At 56.8% G+C, this 22,735-nt stretch overlaps 1 protein-coding gene across 3 annotated transcripts; it reads left to right on the top strand.

The window, feature by feature from the left end:
• Positions 1–1,589: 1,589 nt before the first annotated feature.
• ASIC1 (acid sensing ion channel subunit 1) lies at positions 1,590–22,429 on the top strand. 3 transcript variants are annotated; one of them, XM_048928618.1, is made up of 12 exons: positions 1,590–2,039; positions 2,592–2,986; positions 3,830–4,025; positions 15,485–15,635; positions 16,029–16,156; positions 16,338–16,488; positions 16,566–16,622; positions 16,707–16,860; positions 16,936–17,027; positions 17,250–17,329; positions 17,459–17,563; positions 17,705–22,429. In XM_048928618.1, the coding sequence occupies exons 2-12, from the start codon at positions 2,622–2,624 to the stop codon at positions 17,807–17,809; spliced, it is 1,584 nt and encodes a 527-aa protein (XP_048784575.1). In that variant the 5' UTR covers positions 1,590–2,039; positions 2,592–2,621; the 3' UTR covers positions 17,810–22,429. The 3 variants fall into 3 exon arrangements, with proteins under 3 accessions (XP_048784575.1, XP_048784576.1, XP_048784574.1); XM_048928619.1 differs by lacking the exon at positions 1,590–2,039 and adding an exon at positions 2,083–2,219; XM_048928617.1 differs by lacking the exons at positions 1,590–2,039; positions 2,592–2,986; positions 3,830–4,025 and adding an exon at positions 13,757–14,587.
• Positions 22,430–22,735: the final 306 nt, after the last annotated feature.

The raw sequence follows: 22,735 nt of genomic DNA, 5'->3' as shown, positions 1-22,735 counted from the left end.
CCCTTCACACCCTCTGCGCTCAGCTCCCAGCCCCGACCTTCAAGCCTTCGTGCCTGCTGTCTTGCTGCTATCAATTAACGCCTGGGGCTAATCGTTAACTCCTCACCAGTCCCACAGCCCTGGGTCGGTCTCCCTGTCTCTCTCAGCAGGAAACCAACTCAGTCATCACGTGCCTCTCCCAAAAAATAACACGGAAATGCTCGTGCTCCCCACGCTCCACTCCTCTCCAAGGATGCAGCTGCATCCTTCCTGGCTGGGGGCCAGCGGTGAGGAAGTTTCCTCCCGCTGTTCACCTCCTCCCCAGCTCCTGCAGGAGGTGGCCCTGGAACATTTGGGGGCCCCGTCAGCCCCCCCCCCAGGAAATGCAATTTCCATTTGGAGGTGCAGAGCAGCTTTGCTGGGGTTTCTGACATGGTGGAAAGCAAAGGTTTGCAAGAGCAACTACGTGTGGTGCGCCTGCTCCAACCTGAAACCCCATCGCTGCTACTGCCGGTGCATTTACTGTCAATAAAACCACTGCAGAGAATGAGCTGTCATCTGGAAAAAAAAAACAACAAAACAGGGTGTGGGAGAAACAACCCCTTTGTAAAGGTTCTGATCCCTTAGACAAGGAGCTCATCCTTCACCGGGTTTCCATTGGCAGCCCCAGTGGAGAGGAGGCTGTCAGGAGGAGGTGTTGGCCTCATAGCTCGCTAACAGGGCAAGTAAGGGGGACACAGACTCAACCCATTTCTGTCCCTGTAGGGGTGATGTCCCTATAGGGACCCACAGCAAAGCAGCAGATTTCTGCTCCAGCAAGGGAAGGGTGAGGTCCAAGACTGGGACAATGTGTTCCAGAGTAGGATCAAACCAAGCATGTCCAAGACATGAGATCTGGGGACAGGGTGCATGTGCCTGACCTCGCTGTACCCTGAATTCCCCGCATTCCCATGAGGCGCAGGGCAAACAGTGAGGATGTGCTGGGGGGGCACCTTTGGGCCAGGTGACACTTTTGGCCCAGGCTGTCCTCCCAACATCACACTGGAATGTTGAAGTGCTCTCTTCCATCTGACTGCAGCCACCTTCCTGGGCACGGCAGACAGGTGCTTGCTGCATGCCTGGGGCTGAATGGGGGTCCCCCAGCTTCATGGTGGGGAGAAAGAGGGGAAGGGTGTCAGGGATGCTGCAGTGCTGGGAGAATCCTGAGCCCTCCTGCGCTGATCTGGGGAGGAGGAGAACACCCAGCACCCTGCAGGGAAGCACCCAGGGGACAACAGCACCATTCTGACAGCTTCAGAAACAGCCAAAGGTGCACAGCCACGAGAGGGGAAGGGACAGCAGCCTGCAGGGTCAGGTCCCCACTGCAGCGAGCATCATGCCGGGGTTGCGTCCAAAAGTGACTGCTACACTGCTGCTCCAAAGCAGACGGAGCCATCAGGTGGGATCGGGCTGCCCGCGGGTGAAACCCAGAGGGCAGCAGAGGCCGCGGCCCGAGCAGAGCAGGGTCAGGGCGGTGTGGGGGGCGCAGGGGGAACCGGGGGGGTGCGGGGAGCTGCAGCCCTGCTGCGAGGCGCTGGGGGATGGGAGCGGCACACGCATGCACGCGCACACACACATCCCCACACGCACACGGCAGCAGCACCAACAGCCCCTGCCAGCAGCCTGCAATCACTGAAGCTCCCGGCTCCTCCGCCTCTCCCTCCTCCTCCTTCTCCTCCTCCTCCTCCTCCTTCTCCTCCTCGCTGCCCACCGGCCTGCGGCACCCCTCGGCGGCCTCCGGCCCCACCAGCGCACAGACAATGACTTCATGCGGATTATGCATCTGAAGAAATCACCAGCTCCCAGATAGCCACAGGGGGAGGCATCCATCCATCCATCCATCCATCCATTCCTCCATCCATCGCTCCATGTGGTTGGCAGGGCAGCAGCCTCCCGCTCGCCTCCCGCTCCTCTCCTCGCACCCATCGGTCGCCTTCTCTCCGGCAATGGTCGCCTCCGGTCCCCCTGCGCGGCGCTGAGCGAGGCCCCGACGCATCCCCGCTCCCACGCTTGCACCAAAGGTACCGCCGAGGCTATTTTTATTCCCCCCCCCCGCTCCTTTTCTTTTCCGGTTCGCCCGCCGCTGCCGGGCTCGGTGCCGCTCGCACCCTCCATCCCCGCTCCCGGCTTCGTCTTCCCACCCCGGCGGAGGGAGGTCGGCCCCATCCCCGGCACCCGCGTCGCAGCGGCCCTGACTCCAGGTTTGCATCCTCCCCTCCTTCGTCTCTTTGTCAGTGCGTTGGTGCCATTGGGGGGAGGCGGAGGGGATGCGTGCTGCGGGGGTGCCTGGGGGACACAACACCTCAGTCGTGCTGTGGGATGGGGAGGGCAGTGAGGAGGTGGAAGAGGGGGAGATGCAAGATGCTGCACTCCAATAAATGCAGAGATAGAATAGAGAGGGTGCGGGGGGAGAGAGGGGCACAGCAAAGCGCTGCCCCATGCCAGAGTGCACCCCCAGCAGTGGGGATGGCAGTGCTCAGAGGTGCACCCCAGCATTCCCTCACCGGAACGCATCAGGCAGCGGTGACCCCCAGAAGGTGGCACTGGGCACCCAGGGGTCCCTTTCCCCACAGAGTGGCCCCCCCGGGCTGCCGGCGCGGACCATGATGGACCTGAAGGTGGACGAGGAGGAGGTGGACAGCGGGCAGCCGGTGAGCATCCAGGCCTTCGCCAGCAGCTCCACCCTGCACGGGATCTCACACATCTTTTCCTACGAGCGGCTGTCGCTGAAGCGCGTGGTCTGGGCGCTCTGCTTCATGGGTTCACTGGCGCTGCTCGCCCTCGTCTGCACCAACCGCATCCAGTACTACTTCCTCTACCCTCATGTCACCAAGCTGGATGAGGTGGCTGCCACCAGGCTCACCTTCCCCGCTGTCACCTTCTGTAACCTCAACGAATTCCGCTTCAGCCGGGTGACCAAGAATGACCTGTACCACGCCGGTGAGCTTCTCGCCCTGCTCAATAACAGGTGGGTGTCCTGAAGTGGCCCCTGCTGACACCTCTGTCCCCAGCTCAGCATGTCACCATGTGCCCTGCTGCACTGCTGTGCAATGCCTTCATCTCTGGAAGGAAGTGCATCCTGAGACAGCTCGGCTTTGCACTTGGGTGCAAGCATGCACAGCCCTACATGGAGGGCGTCCCCCAGGTCCTGCACCTGCTCCTGGGCATGGAGTTGTCCCTGGGAGTCCAGAACACCCTGTTCCAGCCCCAGTGCATGTGTCTCAGCACACCCTGTTCTAGCCCCAGTGCATGGATCCCAGCACACGTGGTTCCAGTCCCTGTGCTTGGACCCAGCACATGTGATTCCAGCCTCAGAACATGGCTCCATGCTGTAAGGCCAGCAGGTGAAACTCCTGCATGCTACCATTACACTGCAGCCATCCCTTGGGGTGCAGGACCCCACGGTGCTGTAGCCAGAGTGACACCCCTCACCCACCCTACCCAGCCCATCTCCATGCCTGTAGCAGCTCTTTGGTGCTGCCGAGCCACCCTTATGTTCCTGGGCCAAGCAGCAGTCTCTGCCTGTGCGTATTTTGGTGCATAGGGCATATGCCAGGCTGCCCTGAGCTGGGACATCTGCAGGTCTGATTGTGGAGCGGTTGGTCTGGGTTTGGTGCTGTCTAAGGGGCTGTGGTGACCCTTTAGGAAGATGCTGATGGCTGAATGCATGGGACACCTCTTTGCCCATCCAAGCTGTGTTGCTGAGAGCCCTAAAGATGCCATGTGCTTTTGCTCCTTGGGTTGGGATAAGAGCCGCTCATGTGAAGCCACCACAGCCAGGCCTAAGCCTCTGCCTGCTCTTTCCCCGAAGGTACGAGATCCCGGACACGCAGACAGCTGATGAGAAGCAGCTGGAAATCCTGCAGGATAAGGCAAACTTCCGAAACTTCAAGCCCAAACCTTTCAATATGTTGGAGTTTTATGACCGTGCCGGCCACGACATCCGGGAGATGCTGCTCTCCTGCTTCTTCCGTGGGGAGCAGTGCAGCCCCGAAGACTTCAAAGTGGTGAGTGCCCCCACAGCCCCCTCCCCAGGCTGTGAATTCCATGCAAGGAGGGCGTTGGTCTGCCTACCACCATTCCTCCCTCCTTTTGAATCCCAAAGAAGGGGCAGCAGCACTGCTGAGGGGGTTCCAGGGGATGCTGCTGGGGCTTAGCATTCGGGGTTATGCAGGGTTGTACGTGCTGGGCTGGATATTTGAGCTGGAAACCAATGCACACGGACTGATGGATGGAGGGATGGATGGAGGGATGGATGGTTGCCTCTCACTGTGGCTATCTGGAAGCTGGTGATTTCTTCACATGTGTTGGTGGCACAGCAGGGAGAGGCCTGGCGATGGCCAGCAGGGAGCAGGGGAAGCCCTGTGAGCCCTTGGGGACAGCGGGTCCCAGCAGTGCAGCACAGAGGCTGCATTTCACACTGACGCGTGGCTCCAGTGCACAATAACGCCTTTGTGCCCCATGGCTGCCTCTCCCCATCAGCTGCCTTGTCTGTTTGGCTCTGGTGTAGAGCACACAGCTCTGGGGTCCCCATCCCTGTCCCCATTGTGGCCTTGGGGACATCCTGCTCACCTCCCACAACAAAGCTGCAGCACGTGCCCAGGCACCGGCTGGGTGTCCCCAGGGCTGCTGCACACATCCCAGTGCTATATGAGGGATTTTAATCTCCAGCACTAAATTCCCTTGGCAGGCTCTTGGGATAGAGAGCTCCTCTGTTGTTTGGTTGTTAAATGGAGGCGAGGGGGCTGGATCCTCCTCAGCAGGGTCAGGTCCCAGCCCACGTGTGCCACCACCAGCTTTGATGCTTGGTGCTCCCCAGTGTTTTCTGCACCAGAGCATCCTCAGGGACCCTCCCGCTGTGTCCTTACATCCGCCGTTAGGATCTAAGCACCCTCCTTCCCCCTCTGCTCGAAGCGGGAGAAGCAAAATAGACGTGCAGCTGGTTTATTATTACTGCCTGGATTATTCTTTGCAAGCAGGTTTGGATGATTTAATGGATTTGATTAGAAAAAGCTGGCTCAGTGCTGTATTTATGTTGCTCGCTGGATTCCCCTTGCAGTCGTGCGCCGGCAGAGCTGTGTGTGCTGGGGATGGGGATGGTGTTGTTTGGGAAACCTTGGCCCTGTCCCCTTGTGAGTTTGGCAGCAGCTTTTGGTTTGACCCAAAGGTTCATTCCTTCCTCTTCACCACTCCCTCCTGCGTCTGTCCATGCTGAGCTCCTCTGTGCTGCTCTGGGTCCAATGGCACTAACTGCAACCAATGGGTGCCAGGGCAGCAGTGGGACCATCCCTGAGCAATGCTCTGCATCCCTACATCACGTTCTACGTCCCCATGTGATGTCCCATTGTCCCCATGTAATGTTCCATTACCCGTGTGATGCTCCATGTCCTTATGCAATGCTCCACATCCCTATGTGTTGCTCCATCACCCCTATGCAATGTTCTATGTCCCTGTGTGATGCTCCATGTGCCTGTATAATGTTCCATCACCTCTGTGCAATGCTCTGTGTCCCCAGGCAATGATCCATGTCCCTTTGTGATGCTCCATGTTTCAATGTGATGCTCCATGTCCCTCCTTGATGCTCCACATCCCTACATGACGCACCACATCCCCCAGCCTGCATTGTCTCACTACTGGTCCCACTGCCCTGTGCTCCCCTCTGCGTTCTGGGGCTCCTAACACAGTTCAGGCAGGAGGGATGCCTTGGCAGACACTATCACAGACAGTGCTGCCCCCTCCTCTGACTGATACAGAGGAGATGCTGTATCCAGGAGCACTGTTAGGGGGATTTTAGGGCTGCCCAGGCTCCATGTGCTGGAAGGAAGCTGCCTGTGTACAGGTGGGGATGGAGATTGGTCCCTTCTGCCTCCATCACTTTTGCAACCATCTAACTTTGGTCCTGTTTGAGCACCAAAGCCTTTAAAGAGATCTGGGGATGCAGCATGGGGGCACCAATCCCTCCTCTGGCTCTTCACAGCCTCTCCAGCACCAGGTGGGTGCCTGTGGTCCATGAAGCTCCAACCCCCCACAGCATTCTGGGCTGGGGATGTGTAGGGAGCTGCAACCACCTCCTCCCCCAGCCCCAAAATCCCAGCATAGCCTTTGGGCAGCCATAAAGTGTGGAACAAATCCTGTTCTCCCGTGGACCCTAGTCCTGTGGAACATGGGGTGAGGGCATCCTCATCACCAGGGCTGTGCCCATAGCCAACACATTGTTCCTTATGTAATGCTTCATGTGCCCACGTGATGCTTTATCATCCCTATTTGGTGCTCCAAGGGCTCCTTTATGGGAACAGGGGATTCTCCCTCCCCACTGCCTCTATTCTGGGGCTGTACTCACTAGCAGCAGAAATCAGTTTCTTGCCTGCTGCCTCATAATTTATAAGTTGGACCTCCCCTGTGTGGCCCCATTGGATCCTTGCTTGCGTTTCCACTCTCTTCCCACACCACAGCCCCAGGAACCTCACTCACACCCCATGAATCCGCTCCTCACCCAGCAAGAGAAAGGCCCAGGAGTCCCATCTCTAAGCAGGGCTCCAGAGCCCATTAATTTTCTTTGCATCCCAAGGAAAAGGAGGAGAAACATCCTCTGCACCCTGGGATTTGGGATGGGAAGTGGGGCTGTGCCATGCAAACCACTCTTAAAGCTGGGGGCAATGCTGTGTGCTTGGCTCTGCAAAGTCCCTTTTGGGCACAGTGCTGCTGAGATGATGCTGCCATGTCCATTATGATACGTTTGCAGTTTTCCTTCTTGCATCTCTGCAGCCCGTCCTGAGGGAGAGCCATGTCCACATGTCCCCATCCCCGTTGTGCTTTGGGGCTCAGCAGCCTCTGGGCAGCACATGGGGGCACCGTGGATCACTGCAGAGGGTTGAGACCTCTGGAACACTCCCATCAGGCTCCAGGGCTGAGCTGGCACTGGAGAGAATTGAGTCTGATGCAGGGATCATGGCACTGCCTCGTGTGTCTTCTGCCCTGGAAGCAAAGAGCTCAGGGAGGATGAGAAGGGAGGGAGCAGGAAGGCTCTGGTGTGCACCCACACCACGCTCCTCCTTTTCTTCCTCCCATCTCTGGAGCTGCTGTAACAGAGAACGGATCAGGAACACTTTGCTGTCCCTCCAGCCCCTCTGAGCCCCCCAGCACCCACTGATGGACACCGGCATCGTGAGCCCAGAGCCCTGCAGTGAGCTCAGTGTGCCCACAGCAAAGTGCCCACGGATAACCACAGAGTGTGGAGCATCTCCGACACAGCCGAGAGCGCCCGGAGTTCCTAAACAAAAACCACATGGCTCCATTCACACTCTGCAAAACCAACCTGGGGACCTGATGGAGCAGAGCACCACGTTTATAAATGGTGTAAAACACGCGAGCGACACACATAAATGGCTCCTAAAAGCAGGCTCCTAAATAACTCATCAGCACTTGAAACCGTTTGAGTGTCGCTATGATCTCCATGCTGTGTTGCACCTCCGGCGGTTGTCCTCCCCCCCCAGCAGCACCGCGAGGCCTGGCTGCCCCCACAGTTATTCTGTTGAGCTGTGGTTCCATTGACCCCAGAGCTTGCAGCATTTTCCAAGCGAATCACATGGGATCCGACTGAGCTGCGCGGAGTAATTGGAGGTGATGGAGCAGAGGAGCGGCCGCAGGTGGGTTGGGAACAACCCGGCTCTGCCCACTTAGAGGATTTCTGCATGTTGGTGTTTTGCTCAAAGCAAAGAAGCCGTTGAGCCATGCAGCCCTTGGGCACAGAGCAGAGGCACCAGGAGCTCTGCTCCGCATCTCCTTGGCTTTGCTGGGGCTTTTCCAGTGGATGCCCTCAGGGTACAGAGTTTGGGATCCCTCAGCCATGCACAGCTCTGCTCACTCCGTGCTGTTTGCTCGAAGCCTGTTGCATTTCACCTGGTTTCACCATTCCTATTCCTGCATGGGAGCGATGCCACTGAACCCAGAGGGATTTTGGCAGAGCCAAAAGCAGCAGAGGAGCATCGGGAGCACCAGCACTGGGCACAGCACAGCAGGGGTTCATATGTGTCTGCACCCTGCAGCTGCTTCACCAGCAGCTCTGTCATGGAGCAGCCGCATCACTTAGCACCTGGAAGCTGCGGGCATGGAGCAGCACCATCCCACCAGGAGGGAGGAGGCAGAGAGGAGGACAAGCAGCAGCAGCAGGAGCAGCACAGGGCACTGAGTCCCCATCCTGGTGATGCAGCCCACCCCAACAGCACGCCTGGAGCTGCTGCACACGTGTGTGCACTGTGCAAGTGTGGCAACAATGCACACCCAGAGGTGTCACACTCACCTGCATTGTGAACTCTAAGTACTTTTGCTCACCTGGAGATGTCAAATCCACCCAGAGCACTTTGTGTATTCCAGTGCATTTTGTACACACAAAATTCTTGACACACCTGGAGGTGTTGGTGCACACTCCAAGCACTTTGCACACACAGAGGTGTTTGTACATCTAAAGCACTTTGCATGCCCAGAGATGTCTTGCACAGCCACTGAGGCATGTACAACTGTGCACACTCAGAGGTGTTGTGCTCACCTCATGCACTCTGCACACCCCAATGCACCATGCACACCTGCAGGTACCGTGCACACCCAAAGCACATGCTTTGCACACCCCAAAAAGCCTTGTACGACTAATGCACTTTGCACACACCAATGCATTGTGCACACCTGCAGGTGCTGTGCACATCCAACACACTGCACACCTTCATGCATCTCGTACACCTAATGCACTTTGCACACTCAGTGCACACCTGTGGGTGTTGTACACATCCAAAGCTCTTTGCACACCCCAATCCACCATGCACACCCAGAGGTGGCATGCATGCCCCAAGAGCTTTGCACACCCAAAAGCACATTGCACACCCAGAGGTGTTGTGCCAAGAGCTCAGAGCAGCTCAGATGCACGCTGGGGCCCTGCAGGGCTGTTACTGTTCCTCTTGAGATGCTTTTGCACACAAAACCATTAACAAATGAATTATTAATTATTATTAATAAGGTTAAATGGTATCTTCAGCTGCTGAAAGAGATGAGGAGGGTGTGCAGATGGAGGTGAGGAGTCCACAACCACAGAGCTTTGGGCACCGGCTCCAGGGGAAGCTGCAGGCTGGGAATGCAGCACCGAAACACCGCCAGGAAATGGGAATTCATGCAAAGGATTTCCCCTTTATCTCCTTTCCATATTGATCAGAGGCCCCATTGGAGCAGCAGCACCAGCACACAGCGTGATGGGCAACAGCAGCAATTTGGAAGAAATGCACAATTGGTGCAATTCCCCCTTTGACCCCCAGCACTGAGCCAGGAGCCGGGGCAGAGGGGCACGCTGAGCGTGCAGAGGGAGAGAAAAGAACCATCCCACAGCCCTTCGCCTCAGGTTTAATTTCTCTGCCTTTTTGTAGCTGCCACTGTTTTATCATCTGCAGAGTTTGGTCAGAGCCCTCCGAGCTGCACTGCAACTCCTGAAACAGCCGTGACTCGAGATGCTCCTCACCATCTCAGGCTTTCTGTACATATACTGGCCTTCACAAATGGATGTTACAATTCTTGGTTTTAAATTACCATTATTATTTCAAATCATTTGTTTTTCTTCCCCGCTGCATCCAGGCAGTCTCCCTAAGGACCGAGCCAGGGCAGAGCCCCCCATCCCTTTGCTTTGTGGGGGTTGCAGCACCTGGAGCAGCTGCAGAGCGAGGCCATGAGAGCAATCCACCTTGCTTGGATTAGATTAGATGTGAAAACCACCCAGCACACAGCAAGGGAGCCGGATGGGAATACAATTTCCCCCCCATTCCCCCACCAATAAAACCGTCAGTTTGGATTGGTTTGCACCAAGCATCGAAGCAATTGTGAAGGATGTCAGAAAGAAATCACAACTCAGCTTACAGGCAACTTGCAAGCAGCAGGAGCTACAGAAAGGCTTTTGGACAAGCATCTGCATGGAGTAAGGCTGGAATTCACAGCACCCCCTGCACCTCAGCACTGACCCCCACAATGCAAAACCTGTGCTGCACATGGAGAAAAAGTCACGCAGAAATATCTCGATATTACAGATGCTTTTGGGCACAGGAGGAGAAATCGGTGCTCAGATCTTAGGGTACGGCAGCGGGTGCATGAAGGAGCACAGCTATGGGGGCTTGCTCACAGACCCTCCTCAGCAGTGGGGCTGCAGAGCCCTGCAGTGCTGCCAGCGCCTGCACCAGGCTGGGAAGCACCGAGATGAGGAGGTTTTGAAAGATTAATGGAGTTTAAATGGGAACGTTTGGAGAGAAGATAAGGCTCGTCTGATAGGAAATCACACGGAACAGCCAGGGAGGCCCCAGGTCTGTAATGAAGTCCACTTAGTGCGTTACTCACTATAATGTGTTTCTTATTAAAGTCCTGTGCTGTGGACGTGGGTCTGCAGCCAACAGCCCCGGGGGGGGGTGGCATAGGGCCATTGGGACAGACTGCCATCCCCACAGCAGCCTTTTGTCCCCATCCTTTGTCCCCTGAGTCTGGAGCAGCAATCCTGCATCACCCACCAGCTCCATTTCCCACAGCTGTACCCACGGGGACAAAAGACAGCAGTGGGGAACCATACAGATGGACAAAAACTTTTTTTTTTTTTTTAAAATTTCATTTAAATAACCGTTTTTTTCTGCATTAGAATGTGACATGCTAATCCACTGTGAAGCGTCTAATCTGGGGGATAAAGGGGCGGATAACACCAGTACGCCCAGCTTGGCCGGTAGAGCGAGCAGAGGCAAGGTGGTAGCATCTGATAAAGGCGGTGGGATTAGTGCCGCAGGATCCCCGCATCCCACCCCACTCCTCCACCTCTGAGAGACGGAGATTTCCCCCATCTCCGCCTTGTGGTGGGGCAGAGCCACCCCGGGCACCGGGGCGCGTCGCAAAGCTGCTTTTCTCCCCCTTGCTGCGTAATGCAGGTGCAGGGCAGCCCTTCTGCCCCACCAAATATCCCTTCCCTCTCCTGCTCCCGGCAGCTACGGGGTTGCAATGCGTCCCATCGAACCCCAGCGCCTGGATACGGAACCAGGCGAACCCGCGGCACCTCCTGGGGCCAGGCTGCGGTTTGCATGCCTGGGATAACAGAGCTCACAATGTTGTTTTCTCCTCGCCTCCTCGGGGATTGGTTTATCTCTATGAATAACTCCATCCCGGCTTTGATCTCCTCTGCCATTAAAGCGTGACAGGCTGTGAAATGCGCTGCTGCCGCTGCTGTCAAATCCCCCATCCGCCTCCCTCCTTCCCCGCCGCCTCCGTGCTCCCTTGCTCCGGGGAACCTCGGTGCTCCCGGCCCGTGCCGGCGCTGCGGGATCGGACAGAGGGCAGAAACCGCGACGGAGCCAGGAAACACCGCTCTGCTGCCACGGTCCCACTGCTGTGGGGGACACAATGGCACCGAGCAACCCCGTTCCCCAGGCTGGGGGCACAGCGGTGGCATCCCGGCGCATGCTGCCACGGGGGCTGATGTCACAGTTAATTATAGCATCCCTCATCCTCCTCCCCCGCAAAAGCGTTACCTGGAAGAGGGTAAAAAATATCTCCTGCTGAGGGAGGAGCTGGAGAGAACCCAAGGGCTCCTCCAACATCTCCAAAATCCACAGAAATTGGGACAGTGACCCCATGTCCCCAACTTGGGGACACAGCCATAAACTGTCCCCAGCCACAGGGTCAGGATGGGTTCCTCTGAGTTCTACTATGCTTCTGGCTCTGACCACCCCTGGTCACCTTCATCCCCTTGAGCATTCACCCCCAGGCATCATTTGTCCTCCCCAGAGTTCCCCCCCAGGTTTCAGCCAAGTGAGACAATGATGGAGTGCTTTCATTACAGCACCTCCCTCACCCTGCTGCAATTCCTCCTGAAAAGCACAATGAAAGTCCCCTCCCACCCCCCTGTACCATTAGACTGCATTAACAACTTGCTCACACCAGAACCAGGGAACAGAAGAAAACCCACCCTGACCTCAGCCAGCTCACACCCGCTCATTCACCAGGGCTGGCTCCTGTACCACATCCCAAACCCTTGCCTCCCAAAACCAAACAGCCCAACATCCCCAAACCTTCTCCCAGCTGATGCCTTTTAAAGCCTGGCCCTGCCCATGGTGCAGCTGTAGCTCATCTCCATCCAAATACCAAAGGGCTGTGACTGGGCCCTGTGGCTTGCTGGTTTCTAGCTCCCTGGTCTCAGTTGCATTCCCAGGATTTTTCCAGCTGAGACTCCAGGTTGTCCCCAAAGGCACAACCTTCTCTCAGCCCTATGAAATTTCATCCTGTGGCTCTGGCACTTGTCCCCAAGGTCACCCCACGCTTGCTTGCTTTCCCTGGCTTTGCTGGTTCTTCTGCTTCGTCCCCTTTACACAAAGGGCCCTTTGGGGGAATATTGAGTGTGGGGACACCTAGGGCGGACCCTCAGGTAACACAGTGCTGTCCCATCACTGTCCCAATGGCATTTGTCTTCCTGGCTGAGCCTTGGTGGCAGTCCCCTGTGCACGCCCCACACATTTCATCTCTTGCTCTGGCAGAGCTGATAACTTCACACAGGGATCAGAGCCGTTCTTCAGTGGTTTTCTGATTTCATTTGTTCACCTTCTTTGGGAATACCTGTGACCATGAGCTCAGATGTGCGTAGGGACCAGGAGCCACCTGGGGAAGGATGCACAGCTGATGCAGGGGTTGGGGTGTGTGCTTGTTGCACCCATGCATCAGCAAAACCCCCTTGCCTGGCTTCTGTGCATGGAAGTGGTGCCACATGCAGAAGCTCCCCTCCCCTCAGGCTGCCGATGGCGGCTGCGGTGCTGGGATGGGGTTGGAGATTGCTCTGTGGTCACACTGGATGCTTTTACAAAGTGCTGAGCGCAGGAAAAAAGCAAAACCGCAAGAAGGGGCCGTGCTGCCGCAGGGCTGCAGGGAGTGGGGGGTGATGCTTTTGCTCCTGGATTCACCCAACTCCAGCCCCACGCCTTCCCAAGGCTGCCTCCCAAATCTCATCCTGCACACCTGAACGCCGACCCTGGGGGTTCCCTGTGCCCCACATGGAACAGAACATGGGGCGATGCACTGCGTGGCTCTCCAGGAGGAGGCATCGCCCAAAACATGACAATGCCCAAATCCTGCAAAAAGCAGCATGGGCTTGGAAGACACCCAACCTCAGGCATCACCTATGCTCACATCGCTGTCCCACTGTGCGGGGAGATGAGCCCATGGGGATGAGTGAGACCAGGATGAGCAACATGGAGCACTCGGGGACACCACAGCATCCTTACTGGCACCACCCAGATGGGCATGACGGCAGGACAGTGACACGGAGCTTTGGGCAATCTCTGGCTGCCACGTGAAGAGCTTGGAGACCCCGGTGAGCCGAGCAGATGGAGGCTGCGGAAACAGCCTGGCACGCGGCAGGACAGCATGGATGGAACCTCTGATCAGGCTGCCGGGGATGGAGGATGCAGCATACCAGGTGCCTGCACGCACAACATCCACGTAAACCCATCCATGCACCCCCCATCCGTCCATGCACAGCTGTGCACCCCGGATCTGGCAGCCCTTCAGCTCCCAGCACAGCAGCGCATCCCAGAGCCAGCAACGTCTTCACTCCGTCCTACCAGCCGCAGCCGGGCTGCTCCCGTGGGAGCAGGGAGCCCGCAGAACCGCCCCTCGCTCCTCCCCAGCTCCTCATGTCCCCTCCTCTCCAACCACCCCCCCCCCCACCCGAGCAGCCCTCTGCTCTTCTTCTGCTCCTCTCCCCTCGCTCTGCGCATCACTGCACACCTCTCACTCCTTTTCCCTTCTCTTTCTCTGCTCCCAACTTTTCCCTTTCCTCCAACCCAGCCCCTCTCACCCACTCTATGAGGCACTGATTCACCACTGGAGACCCCCAACCTGCAGCAGGATCAGGACCCCTGCCCCACACCTGGGACCCCCATTCTGCATAATGCCCCTCCAGATATTCTGCACCATCTCCTTCTCCAGCGAGGAAGCACCAAGAGATGCCACAGCAGCTGGGAGAGGAGAGAACGGAGCCGATGAGTTCCTGTACGGGCAGGAGGAGGAAGAAGAGGAGGAAGAGGAGGACACAGGGGCAGCCACAGACTTCGTGGCCTTTGCCAGCAGCTGCACACTGCATGGGCTGAGCCACATCTTCGTGGAGGGCAGCCTGGGTGCCCGGCAGGCGCTCTGGGCGCTGGCTTTCCTCCTGTCCCTCTCCGTCTTCCTCTACCAGGTGGCCGACCGCATTGTGTACTACCTGGAGTACCACCACGTCACACTGCTCAGTGAGGAGGACAGCCCCGAGATGACTTTCCCCGCCGTCACCTTCTGCAACATCAACCGGGTGCGGGTCTCGCAGCTCAGCCACGAGGACCTGCTCTACCTCGCGCCCCTGGTTGATTACGAGCCCGGGATGGAGCTGGGCTTTGTCCCAGCCCAGTTCAGCTCTTGGGATGAGGATGAACCCCTAAATTTGCACGGGTTTTTTAACCGCACTTGCCACCAGCTGGAGGACATGCTGCTGAGCTGCAGCTACCGGGGCGAGCAGTGTGGCCCCGGAGACTTCGTGGCGGTGAGTAGCCCTGTCCCACTGCTCTGGGGACCAGATGGTGGCACAGTTCTTTTGCCTGGCACTGTCATCTCCTGGCTCCTGTCGCCCCTTACCTGCCCTACAATCGCACCTTCTCCTCTCCCCTTTCCATTACCTGGGACTGCTCAGTATGACGAGCGCCGCGTTCGCAGCTTGGGATGGGGAAAAGCAAAGCCCTGGGCATAGAGCAGGCTCCTGGAGGATTCCTGCTGCCTGTCTCCTGGCCTCATAAGGAGAGGAAAGGGACCAGGGAGCAGCTCCCACCAGCATCATGTCAGATCAGCCACAATGGGTGATGCCGTCCATGCTTAGGGACAGGCACCCAGGCATCCTGGTGGTGTTGGTGTTGATGAGACACCTCCATCCTCATATCCCCACCACACCTTGGGATTTGGGCTTGGTACTGTGCAGCCTGCAGCCTGCTGGCCCCAAATGATCCCTTTGCCAGCGGCAGCTCAGCAGCATGGAGCTGTGCTGGCAGCCTGAGGTGAGAGCTGGAATGGGTAAGAGGAGAGGTGGGGGGGGTGTTGAGGATCTTATCCAGCCCCCATCTGTGGGACTGGAGGTGATGGGGCAGATACTGGTGAGGGCACAGGGCTGAGTGCCGCAGTCCTGGTGCTGCGGGATCAGAGTGCTGCAAATCTGCAAAGCATCTTCACTGACCTGCACCCACCGCCTTGGTGGGGATCTTGTCCTTCTACCAGGGCAAAGGCAGCTCCGATGCTAAGAGACCCCATGGGGCAGGGGTCTGGGTCTGGCTGTTCCCCAGGCTGGGCATGGCTGCATTCTGGAATGGGTTCTGGCTCCATATCGTAGTGCCAGTGGCAGTCTGGTGCCAGCAGAGGGGCCCCAGCCTCAGCCTTGTGTCCTCTCCCACAGGTGTTCACACGCTATGGGAAGTGCTACACCTTCAATGCAGGGCAGGACGGCAAACCCCGGCTCATCACCATGAAAGGGGGCACTGGCAACGGCCTGGAGATCATGCTGGACATCCAGCAGGACGAGTACCTCCCAGTGTGGGGGGAAACAGGTAACCCAGCAGCTTCTGGGCTGCTTTCCAGCAGCCTCCCAGTTCCACACCCCACAGGACCACATCCCCAAGGCTCCTTCCTTCTGTTTCTCACCACTTCAGGTCTTTGGCTTTCTTTTTTCCTCGTTGTCTATGCTATTTGCCATGGCAACTCCCTGTCGCTTTAGACAAGCAGCCATCACTTGTTTATAAATAGAGCCAGGCACTTTCCACACTGTTCTTTCCAAGCTCTGGACCACAGGGCTGGAGGGGACAAGGACACAGGGTGGATGGATGGATGGATGCATGGACATGTGAAGGAATGAATTCACCAAAGGGAAGGGTGGGAGACAGGAAGAGTTTTCTACCTTCTTGCACCAGGGCTCAGCTCCTCTCTGCTCCTCTCTGCTCCAGATGAGACCTCATTTGAAGCTGGGATCAAGGTGCAGATCCACAGCCAGGATGAGCCTCCACTCATCGACCAGCTGGGCTTCGGTGTGGCACCCGGCTTCCAGACCTTTGTGTCCTGCCAGGAGCAGCGGGTAGGGGCTGTGGGCCCTGCTCAATCCCTCCCACCCCCCTGAGGGCTGAGCCTCTGCACTCCCTGTCTCCTGCCCCAGCATGGGATGGAAATGGGGAGCGGTGCACAAGGCTCCATCCCCTCACCATGCTGTGGGCAGCAGGGATGTGTGCTTCTCTCCTTATCCCTGGCTTCCCTCTCAGCTCATCTACTTGCCACCTCCCTGGGGCGACTGTAAGGCCACAACGGGTGACTCGGAGTTCTACGACACTTACAGCATCACAGCCTGCCGCATCGACTGTGAGACCCGCTACCTGGTGGAGAACTGCAACTGCCGCATGGTGCACATGCCAGGTGAGCTATGCATCACTATGTCCCATCCCAAATCCAGTGGATATGGTCCTATAGGAAACCTGTTCTGTCGCCCGCAGGTGATGCCCCTTATTGCACCCCAGAGCAGTACAAGGAGTGCGCAGATCCAGCCTTAGGTGAGGCTGCCCAGTCCCATGGGACTGAACAGGTGGCATTGGGGTTTCCCACATCCCTATCTAAAAATCTCTCTTCCTGTCCAGATTTCCTGGTGGAGAAGGACAATGAGTACTGTGTCTGTGAGATGCCCTGCAACGTCACCCGCTATGGCAAAGAGCTCTCCATGGTGAAGATCCCCAGCAAAGCCTCTGCCAAGTACCTGGCCAAGAAGTACAACAAGTCGGAGCAGTACATCGGGTAACGCACCACAGGTATGGGGCGGCAGTGCATCTCTCCAGCACCACGACCTGATGCCGCTTTCTGCCCACGCAGGGAGAACATCCTGGTGCTGGACATCTTCTTTGAAGCCCTGAACTATGAGACGATCGAGCAGAAGAAGGCGTATGAGGTGGCTGGATTGCTGGGTGAGCACTGTGGGCTGGTGGCTGTGCTGAGGGCTCAGGTTGGCACCCTTCAGTGCAGCCCCATGTGCTGTCACTCCAGTCCTGGGGCACCATGGTGTGCACACAGCATGGGTGCAGAGCAGAGCAGAGCAACCCCCAAGGTCACAGCAGCGACGAGTTCTGCCCTTTCTCTGCTCCATCCGCCACCAGTGCCCTGCTGACAGCTTTCCTCTCCCCCCCCAGGTGACATCGGAGGACAGATGGGGTTGTTTATCGGGGCCAGCATCCTCACCGTGCTGGAGCTGTTTGACTACGCCTATGAGGTGAGACCCAAAATGCTGTGCCCAATTCCTGTGGGGTTGACACAGCCCCCTCGGCACCACCTCCCCCTGTTGGCTGGGGCAGCCCACCATGGTGGGGTCCATCTTGGAGCTGAGAGCCATCTCCTGCAGGTGATCAAGCACCGGCTGTGCCGGCGGGGCAAGTGCCGCAAGAACCACAAGAGGAACAACACGGACAAGGGCGTTGCGCTGAGCATGGATGATGTGAAACGCCACGTGAGTGCCGGGCCGAGGGTCTCGTTGGGGGCACTGTCAGCATCTGGGGGAGAAGTGGCAGCAGGCACTGGTGCTCTAGGCAGACAGGGCTCGGTTCTGGGTGAAACCTGTGACCACAGCATCCCCTCTCTGCCCCTGCAGAATCCCTGTGAGAGCCTACGGGGTCACCCGGCTGGCATGACGTACGCAGCGAACATCCTACCTCACCACCCGGCCCGGGGCACCTTTGAGGACTTCACCTGCTAACCGACGTCTGGATGTACAACAACCCGAGCTACCAAAGCCCTCCGGAGAGCTGCCCTTCTCCCAGAGGAGAGACACAGCCAGGGGACCTCGCTCAAAGCCACGGCGGGATGCGGACAAGAGCGGCGGCCTCAGATTTTGGGGCAGGCGGCCGGGCCGGGCCGCGCTGGCTCAGAGACTCGAGGAGGCTGCAGCCCAGCCGCGGAGCCACGCACAGCGGGCCGGGGCGCGGGCCTGCCCCGTCTCCTCCCCCTCGGCTCCCCTCGGCCTTTTTAACTAGAAACCCAGAAGCCAAGAAGAAGCAGCCTTCGGGCCGCAGAGTCTCCATCCACAGCCCTGTTCGTCTGTCCGTCCGTCCGTCCGTCGTCTCCATGCTCATTCTGCTCCCCAGGCTTCAGCCTGCGCCTGTCCCCATGCCTGGCATCATCTCAGAGCCCCAGCAGAGCCCCCTGGGCCGTCTCTCACCACGACAGCCCTGCCTGGGCGCCCGCAGCCGCTCCATGTGCACAAAACGGAGCGGCTCCACCTCTCCAAAATGTCTTCCTCGGCCTCCGCCCCGGGGTTGGCAACGTTGGGCCGCTGGGTGGAGGGCTGTGCCTTGGGGGACCGCAGAGGGCCTGCAGCCTGGTTATGGTGCAGGGCTTCGTTATGGCTTGGGGCCCCATCGTGGTGTATGGCCTTGTCACTGTGTGGGGCCCTGTTATGGTGTGAGGCTCCATCATGGTGTGGGGCCCTGTCACAGTGTGGGGCCTCATTGCCCTGTCACAGCGTGGCCTCTCTACCCCGCAGTCCCCAGGAAATCTGGGGTTCCCCCCATGCAGCCCTCAAAACAACCGTCCTCGGGGAGAAAAGCCTAAGGAAATCTCCAGCTCCCCTTGGTACTGAGTTGGCTGGGCAGCCATAGGAGCCCCAGCATCAACAAGGGGACAGATTTAAGGGACACCCTCTGGCACACTGGCCACAGGGCTGCAGGCTCCCACCCCACTCCCAACCCCCAGCAACGGCCACCCCTGGGGGCCATGAGCCCTGGGCACCATCGAAGCTCACGGCCCGGGCCCCCCAGTTCTCCCCATCGCTGCCCCCTTCCCAGCAGTGGGGCCATTGGCCACCCTCAGCCCCCACACCAAGCAAGAGCCTTCCTGGGGCTGAAGTGCTTCTTCTCTTTAAGAGCTTTTGCAATAAGTCTTTTTAGTAGTTATTATTTCTAGACTTTTTTTTTTCCCCCTTATTTTTTTTTCCCCCCCATTATTATCCTCATTATTATTATTTGCTTCCTGACCAAAATTAGGAACTGGGGGTCAGTCCTTTGTTATCCAGCAATCACCCAAAGACAAAAGGTTGGCCGCATCCATAAATTTTCTTATGGATTTTTCCTAATGTTTCACTGCATTTCATGTATTTATTTTCTTCCTTTTTCGCCCGTTAAAGCTTTTAAAGATGGGGCTGGGATGTGACCTTGAGGCTCGCCTGTTGGAACATACAACTTTTGGTTTGTTTCTATTATGCCATCTGCATTTTATATTTCTTATATATAATATATATGACTATATATATATGTGTACATATATATATATATATCTATACATGCATCATATCAGTGTAGATATCCATTCCGTAGCATCTAGGCCTTGTTCTTGTGCCATTTTTTTTTCTGTTACTGATCTCTGAATGCCTTCAAGTGTATAAAGTGTTGAATTCTCTCTGGTATCTGTACTATGTACACACATTTTCATAGGAAGCACAATAAGATGACAGATGCATTGTACATCAATACCTGCTACTCTTAACGACGATATAAAGAATGATAAAATCGATGAGCACCGAGCCTGTCTGTGCTGTGGGAAATGCTCCTCACTGAGCCCTGGTGCTCAGGTGGGCTCCAGCCCCACATCCCTGGTCCTGTTCCACCATGAGCACACCCAATAGATGCTTTGGGGCTGGAGGATGGGAATCGACTTCTGCTCCCAAGCAGAGGGAGGAGGATTCACATCTGTGCAGATGCTGATCTTCAGCAGCTCCAACGCTTCCGTTTTGGGACAGATCCCTGAGGTCAGCAGAAATGCGTCACCAGCTCAAATATTACCTGGTTTTATTTTAACCAAGTTAGTAGCAGCTGTAGTACAAGCCATTTGTAAACAGTTTCTGTCCTTCAGATTTCTAGCTGCAAAGAACAAAAGTAGCATGCCAAATCCAGCACTGGGCATCCAAAAAAGCCCTAGGGACCCCATGGAGATTGAATAATAGCAAACAGGCAGTGGGCAGGGTATGCTGAAATGCCAAACTTGCTCCTGGAAATAGCAGATGGGTGGTGTGCATTCAAACTAGAAGAGTCTTGCTGCTATTCCAGTCCTCCTCTGCCAGAGCTGGTGCTGCAAAGGCCACAGGGTGGGCTTTGAATAGGAACAGGATGATATAGCTAAGCCCAGAAGGGAGTTAATGAACCTAAATTAATTGCAGGCAGACACTGTGAAGCCAGAGCAGCTCACTATGCTCACTACCTCTGCAGTGGCACTCAGCAGCTCCTGCTGCAGGGGCAGGCAGCAGTTCAGCCCCACAGTTTCTTCCCCAGCTGCCCAAGAACGTGCTGGGTTCCATCCACTGCAACCTCGCATCGCATCCTCAGCCTCAGCCTGAGGTCTTTGCTGCAGATGGAAGCAGCGTGCAAGTCACAGCCTGGAACCGCCTCACAGAGGGGTGCAGGGACCCCAAAAGCAGCACAGACAGAGCAATTCCCAGCCCTGGAGCCTGAAATAGGTGAGGGATGTGTGCATGGACAGAAGCCAGACAGGACCCAATGAGAGCAGTGGACAAGTTGTACATTTCCTGACTCCAGGCTCTGACTTGCACATCATCCATACACCAGCAGAGCAAGGAACAAGGATCATTGCATTGCTCAGGATTACAGGGATGGACTGCAAACAGCTGGTGCGCTGCAAGATGTGTGATGCATGTAGACTGTGCATCCAAGGCTGTTGGTGCACACTGCGCACGAGACAAGGAGTTAATTACACTCCCCAGGAAGCACCACTGACAATGCACGCGAGGACAAGGTGCTGCACGCCTCAGCCTGAGGTTGCTGGGAAGCACCTGCTTGCACACCGTTGATTGTGTGGCTGCTGAAACCCTACAGAGCAAGGATTAATCACGCACCATGCAGATAGTGGCAGCACAGATAGCATCACCTCCTCTCCTCCACAGCAATAACTCCTGGTTACCACTTGCTCTCTGCTAACGTTGCCAGCAGAAACAGGCGCTGGGCTATAATTACACAGCCCTGGATGCTGCTCGGCTGCCTGGAGCCAGAGCCACGCGGGCTGGGGAAGGTTTCAGCAGAGCTGCCTCATGCCAGCAGGTGCAGGAAACGAAGGTGCACGGGTAGCATTTCACTGAGCAGTGAACCAAGCAAACCCTCAGGCAGAGGGAAGGAGAAAGGACAAGTGTAAGGAGACACTGGGTTATTTTCCCCCCCGTTTCTTATGAAACACAGCTAATGACAGGGGACAAGGAGAACTGGCAACAGAACATCCCTGGAGAGAGGGAGCTGGGGCAACACTACGCTCAGCTCAGGGATCTCTTAGGATCCTGCATTTTGTAAGTGTGGGTTACAGGAGTGGACAAGGGCTGAGCTGCTAGAAAGGAGCTCTGCAGAAAAGGACATGGGTCTCCTGGTGGCCAACAGGGTAACCATGAGCCAGGAGTGTGTCCTGGTGGCCAAGAAGGCCAATGATTCCATGGGGTGCACTGCACAGCAGGGTGAGGGAGGGAGGTGCATCTCCCCCCTACTCTGTCCTGGGGAGGCCACAACTGGAGCACTGGGTGCAGTGCTGGGCTCCCAAATTCCAGGCAGACAGAGAACTGCTGCTGGAGAGAGTTCATCTCTCAGCTCAGCCCTTCCTTTCTCTCCCTCCCTTTGTCCCTCCCAGGCACTTCCCAGCCTGCCCAAAGGCTCCTGCCGGGTTTTAAGCCTCACTTGAAGTTGCTGCATCTGAACAATACGGAGCAGATAAGTTCCACCGCTTCTCCTCCCAATGAATATTTCATCAGGCAGCCAGGCGCCAAGGCTGTCGGAGGTGGCATTACATTAACTGCATGGACACACGGATGCTGAGACAACAGCTAATGGCTGTGCTCACAGCATCATCCTGTTTTCCATCGAGGTCAGGAAACACTGAATTTGGTGGAAAAGGTGCCAACATCTCCCCACTTCTCTCCTCAGTCAACAATGCCACGCACTGTACAGGACAGCCTCCTAAATGGCCCTCCTAAATGGCCCACGATCATCATTAATTGCTTAATTAATACTTGCGGTGTGACTGCTCTCTTAGTTTTTATTCATGGATTAATGCAGGCTGGATGCAGGTCCCTCTGCTCTATGAACAACCACACGGATGAGTGCCCTGGGGACAGGGAAAGTAATGCTAATACTTGCAAAAAGCGGCCTTTAATTCAGCGCTGTGCGTTGTGCAGCAGCTGCTGAGGGAGGAATCCCCCTCCGGGCATCCCCCAACCCTGAATGAAGCAGTCCCAGACAGGGGAACCTGTGAGAATGGGGGACTCAGGGCACCCACACCCCCACTCAGTCACAGCATCGAGGCTCGATGCCATGAGCGCTGTCTCCCAGGACCCTGCACCCTCATATGCACCTCCCCATGGTCAGTGCACCCCCCTCCCAGGACACTGCCCCTTCCCATACCTCCTGCATCCCCCCCACAAATACCCCGTGGTATCTGAAACCCCCAAACCCAACACCCTCCCATAGCCCTCTCCAAGTCCTCCGCCCCTCCCCTCCACGGCCCCTTCCCCTCCCACTGCCCTCCCCACTGCCTGTGCACCCCCCCAGCACCCTGCCATACCCCCATGCACTCTCCTCTAGGACTTTATTCCCCCACAGTAGTGATCCTTGAAGCCCCGTAGGATCCCTGCAGCCCC

This window comes from Lagopus muta, chromosome 28 (genome assembly GCF_023343835.1).
Source record: "Lagopus muta isolate bLagMut1 chromosome 28, bLagMut1 primary, whole genome shotgun sequence".
NCBI classification, from domain to species: Eukaryota; Metazoa; Chordata; class Aves; order Galliformes; family Phasianidae; genus Lagopus; species Lagopus muta.
This window is presented reverse-complemented; position numbering and strand designations above follow the sequence as displayed.

Bases quoted from the DNA above. Each gene is read 5' to 3' on its own strand.
- ASIC1 (XM_048928617.1), top strand. From the start codon at position 13,961: ATGCCCCTCCAGATATTCTGCACCATCTCCTTCTCCAGCGAGGAAGCA. The intron at 15,636-16,028 runs GTAACCCAGCAG...TCTCTGCTCCAG, and splicing joins CCCAGTGTGGGGGGAAACAG to ATGAGACCTCATTTGAAGCT. The intron at 16,157-16,337 runs GTAGGGGCTGTG...CTTCCCTCTCAG, and splicing joins TGTCCTGCCAGGAGCAGCGG to CTCATCTACTTGCCACCTCC.